Source organism: Podarcis melisellensis (genome assembly GCF_964234715.1).
Source record: "Podarcis melisellensis genome assembly, chromosome: 3".
Lineage (NCBI taxonomy): Eukaryota > Metazoa > Chordata > Lepidosauria > Squamata > Lacertidae > Podarcis > Podarcis melisellensis.
This window is the reverse complement of record NC_138530.1, coordinates 32,609,869-32,622,888: the sequence shown is the minus strand read 5'-3', so window position 1 is coordinate 32,622,888 and position 13,020 is coordinate 32,609,869. Positions and strand designations below refer to the sequence as shown.

Sequence of the window (13,020 nt, the reverse complement as noted above, 5' to 3'; positions counted from 1 at the left end):
AATGCAAGCCGCTAAGAGCACAAGAAACCACTGAGCTGGCCCCTCTTTCATACATTCATGCAGGCTTCAATTTTGATTGTGTGGGTTTTGGTTTAAAAAAAAAATGAGAGGGAAATGAAAAGAAAAAGAGAAATTACAAATAAGAGAAGTTAACAGAGGTGACGTTTTGCTTTTGTGCTTCATTCAGGCCCCACCGCTGCCGCTGCCACTGCAACCATGTAATGAAATTCCTACGGCGCTGCTGCATATGGCATCCACATTCATCCATCACATCAGCTCTGAGCATGAGCTACATTCTCCCAATGCTGCAAGGGAAATACAGCTTGAGCTGCCATCCTGCTGGCTGCGAATCATCAAACATCTCATGCGGGAAAGGCGCCGTCAACCACTCTGATAGAGAGATTCGGAAGAGGGCGAGTGAGCGGGTGGGTGCAAAAAGGGGAGCGAAGGAGGTTAAAGGGGCCACGCTCAAAGCAGAGCAAACTTCGCTTGTGCACCATTTCCGAAACACACACCTCAGAAGAAAGTTCAGAGGACATCAGTGGGATTTGCTCCCCAGTAAAACATGCTCAGCATCAGGAAATAAGAACGGTGGACACATAAAGCAGTGCTGACAAAATAATTAATGCCTTGTCGCAAGATGCCATCGGATGAACATTCCTCCTGTGGTGAAGAGGACCAGGTCTTATGTTTGAGCAAGGATGGTTCTGGGTTTAAATCACTGATCAGCTTCCTGGATGCCTCTGGAGAAGTCACTAGTTTACTGCACAGGACTGCTGGGTGAAGTTTAAAAACACATAGTTTTGCTTCATATACTAGAACATGCTGCAAAAATTATACTAAGTAATAGATTGAAGCTAGCAAATGGGAGGTATTCTGAAGCGTGGAAGACCCTGAAAAGGAAATACTTTTCATGATAACTTATTTACTGTACTTGCCATATTTACATGAATGTCACACGCACTTTTTTGGCCAAATCATCGTGAAAATTAGAGTGCGCCTTAGATTTGATGGCGCATTAGATTCGATTGCAAGCTTGAGAAACACCGCTGACGTAGCAAATACCTTTTTTTGGTTGCAGGGTTTTGAAAATTGAGGTGTGCTTTAGATTTGATGTTGCATTAGATACACGTAAATACAGTAATCTTTGAATACCTGCTTTTATGGTTTGGATATACTTGGGTGAAGGAAGCAACATTTCACAATGTGCTACTACGGCAGTGATGGGAAACGTGTGTCCTTCCTGATATTGTTTAACTCCAGCACCCACCAATTCAATGACCACTGATGGTGGCAGCCAAATATCAGTTCTGCAACATCAGGACCACCGGCTCCCCATCCTTGTGCTATGGCCCATGGCTAACTGGTAAAAGTGAGCAAACATTTCAGTGTCATTTCTGAGTACAGCTTCTTGTGTACACTTATTCAGAGCAACCTTTATTGCTCCCATTTTACAGATGGCACTATCCAATCAAGAGAGGCAAAGGAAGCCCATCGAAGCCACAAGATACATTGTCAGAGAGAGATGCCGAGAGGTTCCCTGTCCACATGAGGAGGCTACGAGGACACAACTGCAATGCCTTTATCTCTCTGAGAAGGACAATATTGGAGCTTTAATCTCATGTTCCCGTCTTTACCAGAAAGAGAACGCCATTGTCTGCTGTGAAAAAAACCAGCAGGATTTAATTCCCATTAAATCAATTTATTAAAGCTTAATTTGCATGAAATTAAATTCAGCCCCTATTCAAAGAGCCATCACTCCCCTAAATCATTCAGTACTGGGAATTGAACATAGGCCTAATTAAAAACTTGGCTGGAGCCATGCCTGCCTATTCCCTGTGTACCACTCAGCAACCCTGACAGGAGCCCTGGGGCTCTGCTGACTGAATTTGCATACACACGGGACGGCCCCTTCTTCGCTTGTTCTGCAGTATGGGCCTTCACTTCTGGGCCTCATCTGACACACATCACTCACTGAATCGCTGGGACAGGGTATCTGTTCTGCTCAGTCATCATTTTGAAGTGGACCTGAGCACATTTATTGCCAAGGCATCAGAAACACACCCACAGGAGGAAATGTTATTGGACATCTACAGAGCAGATTCCAAAATGTCTTAGAAAATAACTACAGGGTTGTTTTTTCCCTGACATAGCTGGGTTTGGATTATTTTTTTCCTGGAAAAGTGTACAGCTGTTTGATCCCTTGTGATGCTTTGGAATCTGAGTCCACATACCAGTCCAGGAATCGGGACTCGGGATATATGTTAAGCTCAGTGGCGGAGGACATGTCTGGCTGAAAAAGGTCCCAGGTTTGGTCACCATTCTCTCCAAAGAAAAGGGTCGAGTAGCATTTCCTTTGCCTGAGACCCATAGTGAGCTATAGGCAGGCAGAGGTGGATGGATAGTCTGACTTGGTTTAAGGCAACTTCCTATGATCCTAGTGCTGAGCTTATTTCTACCTCAAGGCTGGATTACTGCAAAATGCTCTGTTTGGGGCTGCCTGGAAGCTTCAACTAGTGCAGAATGCTGGTAATGGGAACAGACCACCGCTAAGGCAAAATCCCAGTGTTAAAAGATGGCTTCCCATCCACTGCTAGGCAAGGTTCAGGGTTCTTGTACTGGAGTACAAAGCCCTGGACAACAGGCGCCCAGGATTCCTTAAGAACCACCTCAGCTCGTATGTCCTGGGTCCATCGCTAAGATAATCTAGGGGAGTGCTATTAGTGCTATCCCATGGACCAGTCACCGCAGAGCCATGCCTTCATCAAAGTGGACACAACACTAGGGAACCCCCTCCCATTAGAAATAAGGCAGGCACTATCCTTGCCAAGCTTCAGCTGCCAGGTTAAACATGGCTTTGTTTCAGGAGGCCCTTGTAGCATAAATGCAATTAACAATATATTTTTCAGTGTTATAATGTTTGCTCTAAATTTGGCGTTTCACATGTTTTAATCTTTGTAAACCACTTTGAAGCCCAGAGGTGGGGTATACTTAAAAAAATAAAAATACTGTATTGCTCAGATTTCAAAGACACCTCCCACCTATAGTATTTTGCCCTCCACCAGTGGCTCCCCGGTCTAAAAGCTGGATGTAAGCAGAGTTGAGGCCCACTGCTACTTCTGACAAAGGCCAAGTCCTGCCGAGCTGCTCAGGGAACACTTACCTCTTTGATCCTTTGTAAAAGAGGCAGCAGCCAGTCCTTGTTCACTTCACAGTGACTGTCTAGAAAGGTCAGAACGCCTGCCTGTGCCACATCTGCTCCTCGAATGCGGGACCGGATCAAACCTGTCGAGATGCACACAAACTCAAGTGCCGGTCTGAGAGCCTTGAACCCCTAAGCAAGAAATTAGCTGCTAGCCAGACATGCACACATAAGCAGTGGTGGCTGGTGCCCATTGGGCAGGGAGGCAGAGGAGCCAACAGTAGGTGGCGCCAGAGACTATGTTGGGGAGAGCCTCCCTGCTGGGGACTACCATGGCAATGCAGAGGCCAAGGAGGAAGAAGCCAATAGCCAGTGCCAATTCCTGTAAGTAACAAGACAGGCAGGTGGGGATAGCTGAGGGGAGAGTGGTTTTTGCAGGGCAGGGCCCCATTTGCCCTAAGGGAGCAGCCTCCACCAAAGCACTCTTCTCCCCATGCGCATCCGCTCCTTCTACCATATTCATGCTCAGCCCCATCTAATCAGGAGAGGTCATGATCGTCTTATGCGCCCAGCACTTTTTTCTTCTAGAGACATATGACAACCCCTTTTTGTTTTGCAAGCTCCAAAAATGAAAGAGCTGGTTGAAAAGGAACGATTTGTGGCTAATTCACACAATTCTTTTGGTTGTTGCTGGGGGAGGAACTGAGGATAGCTACACGGACATTTTCGGTTAGTTCTGAAGGACGACGGCCACCTACTGCACCAAAGGCTGCCAACCAAATGTCACCTAAAACAACACTGGAAACAAATGTGGGGATTTCCTCCTGAGTGACGCCTCTGGTGGTTTTTAAGGGGAACCATGATAGTGCAAGAAGATCCCTGCTGCATCAGACCAAAGGCCTATCTATTCCATCATCCTGGTCTCATAGTGCCCAACCAGATGACCTACAGGAAGCCTGCAAGTAAGACATGAGTACAGCAGCAGCATGAGGCAGCATCAGTTTTCCTCAAAGAGGAAGCAGAAAGCAAAATGTGTGCTACTCTATCCAGCCTGTAATCACTTCTCAAAGAGTTGGGCAACATGTTTATGGGGCATAGCAGCCTTGTTCTCCATTTACTGATAGCTGAAGTCATGGAATCGTAGAGTTGGAAGGGATCCAACGGTCTAGTCCAACCCTCCAAAGTCCTCTTTGGAGCCAACTGGCACCATATGGCAGAAGCTGGAAGAACAGGGCGGCAGTGACACAGATATGAATCGGTAGAATAATCATCTATGGGTTAAATGGATTAATCACTGGGGAAAAATTTTAATTGGTATGGACAAATTATAATCAGTTGGAATGAGAGTTAAGGGCTTTTCTGAAGCCAGTGTGTCACTGTAAAAGGGAAATGGGGGGTGACCTTTCCTTCTAACAGGGAGTGACAACTTTGGTTAACGTAATCACGCATTTTATTATAATTCCCCCAGTTTCTCAAAAGGGAACGATTTTTGAGTTCTAATTGCTAATACATGAACATATTGGAATTTAATTGCTAAATCAGCTAAAATGAGTACTCATACAATCACAATACAATAATTCATACTGGATTCTCTGGTTCTGAAACCTCACATTCTACTATGATATTCCCAAAATTCCCAGTAGTGTTCTGTTCTGGTACTCTACATTGTTGCTGTGGACTAGAAGCCTTGTTAAGGAATTGCAGGCAGTTGTTTCATCCTTTCCCCCCTGGATTCATCTGTGCATGTGGAGCAAGGCACAACTATCAGCATTAGAACAACATTGCAGCAGAAGGTGCTATTAGTGCACTGGAAGCTGGTATCTCAGCACATTTATGCCAAAGCAGCAATCCTTCCATAGAAGTAATATCCATTGAATACAGTAGGACATACTTCCTTTTAAACATACATAGGATTGCACTGCTAATTTACTGTGTAGTATAACTCACCCAGAATCTGACTTTAAAAACAAACAAACCACCTAGTTGTCGTAGAATGCAGAATTACAAATATCTACATAGCCCACATCTGATTCCCTTGTATTTATTATTTCTGAAAACCAAGGTTAGAAAGCATTAATTTAGACTATGATTTTGGAGGGAGAGTGCATAGAGAGGTTTCCAGTAATAGCCCCTAGAGCCTGCTGTGGCAATATTCATCCTCTATATGTATCTACTTAATCTTTAAAATACAATTTAATTAAACGTATTTTTAAAAATCCCAGAGAGGCCGCCTGAGCCCATCTCGTCTGTTTCGTTAGAACAAACAGCTTTAAAAGGAAGACCCCGGGCATTGTTTTGCCTATTCTAATTTTCTGGCTAATAAGCTGCAGCTGAGACTCCCTGGATGTATTAATAGAGCAATCCCTTTAAACATGCGAGGGGGTGGGGCGGGTCTATTTTAAGCTCTGACCCCCTTTTGAACATCTTAACTAGCGTACACTCCCTAGAGCCAATTTGAATGCATAGTCGCCAGTCTCGTGAGAACTGGAACCTATTCATATAACATATAGCATGTTTAGTAGGCCTTGTGAATCTGCACTCAAGTATCCTGGCACAGCAGAGCAGTCACTCGCATGCCAACTTTTCAGCTCAGCTAATTGCACGCTGGTCCAAGGAACCTGAGTCCATGAGTTCTTATCCTTACAACAACCCTTTGAGGTAGGTTAAGTGGTGACTTGGCCCAAGGCCATTAAGAAGTCTCCATGTCTGAGCAGGTATTGAACTCAAAGATTCCTCAGTTCAAGTCCAGATCCACTACAAAATTGTGGCGCCACATTGAATGAATTATGGGTGGACCAGTTGCTTCAGCCACACAACCAGTCTGAATAATGATTGAAGAGGCTGTTGGAATCAGCTTCCAAGTGGATCCCAACCTAGAGCTGGAGGATCAGTTTCCCCAGAAATTGTTTCTCTCTCTCTCTATCATCTATCTATCTATCTATCATCTATCTATCTATCTATCTATCTATCTATCTATCTATCTATCTTTCTATCTATCTATCTATATCTATATCTATATATCTATATATCTATATCTATATCTATATCTATATCTATATCTATATCTATATCTATCTCTATCTCTATCTATCTATCTATCTATCTATCTATCTATCTATCTATCTATATATTATTGAAGGTTTTTAACATATTGAGCACTGGAATCCAAACACAATTTAAAAAAAGATAATAGTACAGTAAAAACCTATAGGCATCTGGTTGGCCACTGTGAGAACAGGATGCTGGACAAGTTGAGCTACTGGCCTGATCCAGCAAGCTCATATTCTGTTCTTACATCAGTTATCAGATACAATAAAGTACCACACAACAACATATTTATATCTCATGCTCAAGCACATTTATATAACCACTTGTTTTTTTTCCTACAATAAACATGGAACTGTGGACTTAATTCTTTCCTGACTGACATTTCTGTTTCCTGCAGGGAAAACTAACAATTCAAATCCATGGTAACCACACACAATCGACAATTCCATTTGTGTATTTTGCTATTTAAATGTGTGCACCTTTTCATACCCAAGTTCAAAATGTAAAGTGTGATTTGTTTCACGCTGCCAAGTCAACATGTTAATGATCCAGTTGTAATATCTAGAGAGAGTCAAGAATAGAGGGTGGTGCAAAGATCGAAGGTATGACATGTGTATTGATGATGAGACCATCAAATGGTCTGTAAGGGGCAGTGTTGGGTAGGTTTTAGTCATGTTCCATTCAGTTTCCCCTGATGGGAAGTAAACCAGATTGGCAGAATTTGGTTACTGGTGAATGTTGATTTCACAGTACACTAACCTACGAAAATGAATTTTCAGCAGCAGTAATAGAAATTTCAGGTAGGCAAAGTAATAAATGCTGCGTGAAAACTAGGAATGTCAACAGATTAAAAGTTTTCCTTAAATAGAAAACTCATTTAACTCTTGGGCTGATTAATTTGCAAATTAAAGCCAATTATTACAGTGTTAAGTTTCCCTTAACTAATAACACAATTACTTTTTTTTTAAGTCACCTTAAAATAAACAATCTCTGTCATGAGATGCCTGGCAGCAATTTTTAGCAGCAATCAGGGCTTTCAGCAATCAGAGCAGCTGCCTCACCATTGTACTAGCTGAAATGGGGAAAGAAGGATGGAAAGTGGTGAAGGGAAGGCCACATTTGTACCTGTGAGAGAAAGATGACTCATCTCATTAAAACCCATGTCCTCCTACCCATCTGGGCTCTACAAAAGCACAATGGAAGAGAAAGGACGGGGCAAAGGGAGATCACCAAAGGTGGTCACTGATGCATCAACAAAAAAAGAGGTCAAAAGAGGATTTGCACAGTATTTGCATGTGCTAATGTATGTGTATAGATGCATACTCAGAAATGCTTAGTATAATTTAAAGAGAAATAAAAGAAATCTCACCACAGCGGGAAAGTCTCTGATCTGGTGACCTGGAGGCCTGCTCAGTTTGCTGTCCAAGTGCTAAGTGCAGATGGGCAATTTTAAGGTCCTTGCTGTCTCTTAGGAACATAGGAACTGTCTTACACCGAGCCAGAACATTGCTCTCTGTGGTTCAGTATTGCCTGTGGAAAGTGGCAATAGCACTCCAGAGTTTCTACCTGGAGATACAGGGGTTAAAACCAGGATGTTCTGCATGCAAAAGCTGTTGCTCTACCACTGACTGAAACTGAGATGTTGCCATGGTTCTTTATCTTCAGACTTGGCTCGAACTTGACCTTTTTTTTTCAAATAGTGGGCTGTCCCCTAAGAACTCTTCAAAGAAAGGTCTCTATTCTGCAAAACAGAGTACATGGGCACCTTAATGTAACCTGTTCATGGGAGCCTCTTGGGCCTGATTCGAATCACATGGGAGGAGCCATGCTGAGACTCCACATTGGTGCTGCAATGACTCCTTACAGGTTTCCTGGTGATATGCGAAAGACACTTATGCAACAAATCCAATTCCACCAGAAAAACAGGAGTTCTGATAGGTGGCCTCCCTGGTTTGTCTGGGAGGAAATTGATGGGAGGGGGCAAATCAGATCGTTTAGGGGTACAGCCTAGTTTGAATCACACTTCTTGTCCAGAAGACAAGTGGGCAGGAAGGAAATAAATGGATCTGCCAGCTTTCCTACTCTTAGTAGTGCATTCAAATATCTGCCTCTATCTGCCTCTGTGCTGTTTTTAAAAGGTTGGAAGGAAGAGGGAGAAGTTGGGAAGGGGTGGTCCCACAATGCTTCTAATTAAAACTAGATTAAAGCCTGCAATTAATACAGTCTCCCTATCAAATGTAGGTTTCAGCCAACACTGACTCCTAACATACAGGAATCAAGCACAATTTAAAAGCCTAGTTCAAACCTCCAATTAGAACAAAATATTTGAAAGCCTTTGAATGAGGTGGATCAGTACTGAATGAAAAGAATAATACAGGCTATGGTTTCAGTCAATGTAATGATGATGGGCTATAACTTCCAAACGCCCACCCTCTGCCTGACCAAGAGCAGAGACATCAAAAGCCTTTATGAAAGCAAAAGCAAGTAACTTATAAACGCAGGGACAAAAAAATGAATAAATCCCATGAGAGGTATGGGCTCTAAGGACATGATTAGGACTTTGTCTCTTCCACAGAAGAGGAGAGGCTGCAAAACAGGGTGGAACTGTTTCCACCCATTCAGAGTGAAGACAGGAAACACTGCCCTCACTCTGGGTTGGCTTCCTGGCTGTTATCGCAGTCATAAGCAAATCCAACTGGCTGCATGACACATGAGGTCATCTCACCATGATTTCTGATTAGCTGGAACACAAGACCGAAGAATCCTTGTTCTTAAAAAAGACACATGACTAAAGCAGATGCCAAAAGGGGCAGCAAACAAGAGGAAACCAAGTGCTGGTGGTGGCTGGCTGTGTGCTTTATGGACATGTCTTTCAGAGTACATTTCAAGCCATGTAAAAGCCCCTTTTCATGCCATATAAATGTAGCACAGCCCTAGATAGAATAGGATAGCTACTAAATGATAGCTTGGGAAAGCTCATATATATACCAAGGTAGGTTTCTCCTCCAGTGTGGCATAGGGTGTGACTTACTATAATCTGACATAAACAACTAATGGTCACCTTGTTTTTCTAGCTTTCTGCAGTCTAACAGGCTATTCAGCCCAGGTAATAAGGACAAGTCACCCATGCTCTGTCTGTAGAGGGCACATGATCATATTCCCCATGGGAATTGCCTTATGGGAGAAGACTGGGGGAAGGACCGTTTGTTCCAGGCCCTCAAAACAGGGAAGTTGCACATAGAATTGACGTGAATTTTACTGCTCCAAATATTCCACTGATTCATGGGGAGATCCTCATGGTTGGCATTGCTCTGTGCCTCAGTTTACCTTTGCTCAAGCTGGAAGAGGGCGAGCCTTTCTGCTGCTGTGAAGTTTCCGCTTAATAATTAACCATAATTGAGGCTGACTCCTGTTGTACGGGGCCCTGTTTGCTGGTTACTTATGATTTTAAACTGCTGCCATAAAAATAAATAAGCATTACACATACACAATTGAGCGTTTATTGATTATTTAATTCAAGGCAAGCTTTAATGGGACAGCATTTATATCCTTCAGTGGGCTCTGCTCAATTTTCCAAATTAGTATTGTAGCAAAGTGCAACTTTCCGACTGGTTCAGAGAGGTTGCCCGAGCAGTAACCAAGATTTAATGGGCCTAATTCAGAATAGTTACAGACCAGCTTTGAATGTCACATTAAACCATAGTTAAAATAAATGATGATTTGTGTGACTGTGCAGTAGATGGCGCTGAAATTTCAGGTGCTTCACTCTTCCCCCACTTCCGCTGCTGTCGCACTGCTAAGAAACAAACCATGGTTTAGCTTGGGCTTGTGGTTTATTTCTCTCCAAAGAAACCAAGATTAGACATCCATGCTAAGCTAGACGGTGGTTTGTTTCCTGGGAGCAGCAGTAGCAGGAGGAGTAAAGCTCTTTCAATTTCAGCAGCAGCAGCACCGCACATTCGTAATAAACCATAGTTTATTTTAACTGTGGTTTTCTGTGACACATGAACATGCCCATAATCACAGCAAGTGTGTGTGTGGGGGGGGATATTTAACTTTCTGCAAAGAAGTCATTTCTGAAATGCAAGGTTCACTGTAGCCCTTCTTTATCACCACAACAGCCATGTGAGAAGATGACTACTATTGTTCATGTATTGATGGAGAACTCACGCTGAAAGGAAGAAGGATTATTAAGTGAATATTAAGTGAATCTTTCATTCCAGAGGCATTTGGAACCCACGTTCCTGTTATATACTAGGCCATGGAATGTGATGCCAGCATGTGGTCTCCAGATAGGCTGTCAACCCTACCTGAATGGTGATTGCTTCACCATACTTATGCATGCTAGGGAACCTATCGTTTAGACCACTGCAATGTGTTGTACGTGGGGCTAGCTTTGAAAATGGACTGGAAACTGCAGCTGGTCCAAAACTAAGAATAAGGATCTTAGCTGGGGATGGGATATCCAATCATATGATGGCATTGTCTGAATCTACACTGACTATGTTTAACATTATTAGGATGATATTAGATACAGTCATACCTTGGAAGTTGAACGGAATCCGTTCCAGAAGTCCGTTCGACTTCCAAAACATTCAGAAATCAAAGCACGGCTTCTGATTGGCTGCAGGAAGCTCCTGCAGCCAATTGGAAGCTGCAGAAGTTGCATCGGACGTTTGGCTTTCAAAAAAAGTTCAAAAACCGGAACACTCACTTCCAGTTTTCAATTTTTCAGGCGCCAAAACGTTTGGCAACTAAGCCGTTTGAGATCCAAGGTACAACTATATATTGTTAAGCTTGGGTTTGATCACAGAAACATGGCCATTGACTACAATGCCATATGATGTAACTAAGTTACATTTGAGTTTACAACCTTTGCACTGATATATGTGAATGTTGCCTCAACTGACTGCATTTTTACAGTTTGTTCTTCTAGCATTTACTTTGTTTGCCTATATGCAAAAATAACTAATGGAATGAAATCGTTGTATCGTTTGCAAAACAAAAACAACGAAAATGAAGTCAAAATTTCAGTAGGAGCTGTGTGGCCTAGTGGTTGCCACCATGTTTCTGCCACATCAGTCATGGATTGCTTGCTATTGCATCAATCTGTATGAGCACAGACTTTCAAGCTGTACAGAGTGCTGCATCAGGCATGGTTATAATGCAAACTATAATGTAAGTTATAAATTAAGTCATGTAAGTAAATTATAAAGGGGTATATCAGCAAAGTATGCTACAAACACAACACCAAAAGGCAGCCCCTGCCCCCACCCTAAAAAAAGGTCATTCATTTTGCCCTTCACCATCTTCAGCTGTGCCACTGATTTCTTACCTTCTCTTCTTCTGTTGCGCAAACATTTCACTTTGGGTAGCTTGATCAGCAAACGGCAGTCATCCGCTTTGGAAACACAAGAAAAGATCCATCCCATTTTCAAAACTGTTTTTTTGTTTTTTGTTTTTTTTTACTTTCACAGACTTTCAGGGCAAAAGAATAGCAGGTGAGTGGGACGCGGGTGGCGCTGTGGATTAAACCACAGAGCCTAGGACTTGCCGATCAGAAGGTCAGTGGTTTGAATCCCCATGACGGGGTGAGCTCCCGTTGCTCGGTCCCTGCTCCTGCCAACTTAGCAGTTCGAAAGCACGTCAAAGTGCAAGTAGATAAATAGGTACCACTCCGGCAGGAAGGTAAACGGCATTTCCGTGTGCTGCTCTGGTTCGCCAGAAGCGGCTTAGTCATGCTGGCCACATGACCCGGAAGCTGTACGCCGGCTCCCTTGGCCAGTAAAGCGAGATGAGCGCCGCAACCCCAAAGTCGGTCACGACTGGACCTAATGGTCAGGGGTCCTTTTACATTTACCTATTAAGAAATTTAACAATGTGACACAGGTGAAAATGACCAATTGGCCCATTGGCTGCAGGAACACAGGAAATTACATCACAGGAGAGTATCTGCCCCTAGGCACCTGCAAGAACTTTCCCAGGGCGGGGGGACTAAAGTAAAATATTGAAAGGGGGAACAGGCAAATATTGGGTATAAGCAGCCTTGTATGCTTCCAGTTAGTAGAGGGCAAGCTTGAGACTAAGAAATAGTCAGGCAAAATACACTTGGTGGTTTCCCACTAAAAACTTAAGCTCTGCTCCTTCCTCCTGCTCACTCACCCCCCTTTTCTTTGCATGAGGATGCCATGAAGGTTGCTCCAAGGGATGACACGTCCCATTTTGGTGAAACAGGAAGTGCCGCCCTGTCATGCCGCTGTGCTGTCTGCCCTGCCTCCACTGGCGATGGACAAGCGGCGCTGGCAATGGCACCAATCCTGACAAGATCTTGCCAGCTTCTGGGGAGATCTTGCTGAAATCTTGTGAGATCTCACTGAAAATCAGCACCAACGCTGCTTTTCCAACAGTTGTGGAGATGGAAGGCCAGTAGGGTGTCTGTGGGTGCTTCAACTGAGACACTGGCTTCAGCTGAGACCCTCTTCATGGGTGGGCTGGGCCTGGTAGCTCCAGTCATGTAGGATAAAACCCCAGGCCATCCTTATGAGGATGACATAATTTCAAATAAGGGACCTTTTGTTCTTAAGCATTTGGACTCCTGTGTATGTGTATGTGTTTGTATGTGTGTGTGTGTTTTCCTTTTTAAGCAATGCAAACGATGTGTGAATAAGATAGAATAGGTGGTGGAACTGAGTATCTCCAGGAAGCTTGAGCTTCCAAGCTTTTTAATTCTGCTATACAGTGGTACCTTGGTAGTCGAACGCCTTAGTTGCCGAACAAATTGGCTCCAAATAGCGAATGTTTTTTGGAAGCCAAATGTCTGATGCAGCTTC

General features: G+C 43.4%; 1 protein-coding gene across 1 annotated transcript in view; it reads right to left on the bottom strand.

The window, feature by feature from the left end:
- The window catches only part of GALNT14 (polypeptide N-acetylgalactosaminyltransferase 14), a 205,675-nt gene that overhangs the window by 36,204 nt on the left and 156,451 nt on the right, over nt 1–13,020 (bottom strand). The window contains exons 5-6 of the mRNA XM_081904102.1: nt 11,526–11,591; nt 3,164–3,285 (exon numbers count right to left, since the gene is read on the bottom strand). Coding sequence (XP_081760228.1) covers nt 3,164–3,285; nt 11,526–11,591 — 188 coding nt within the window. The remainder of the gene's footprint in view (nt 1–3,163; nt 3,286–11,525; nt 11,592–13,020) is intronic.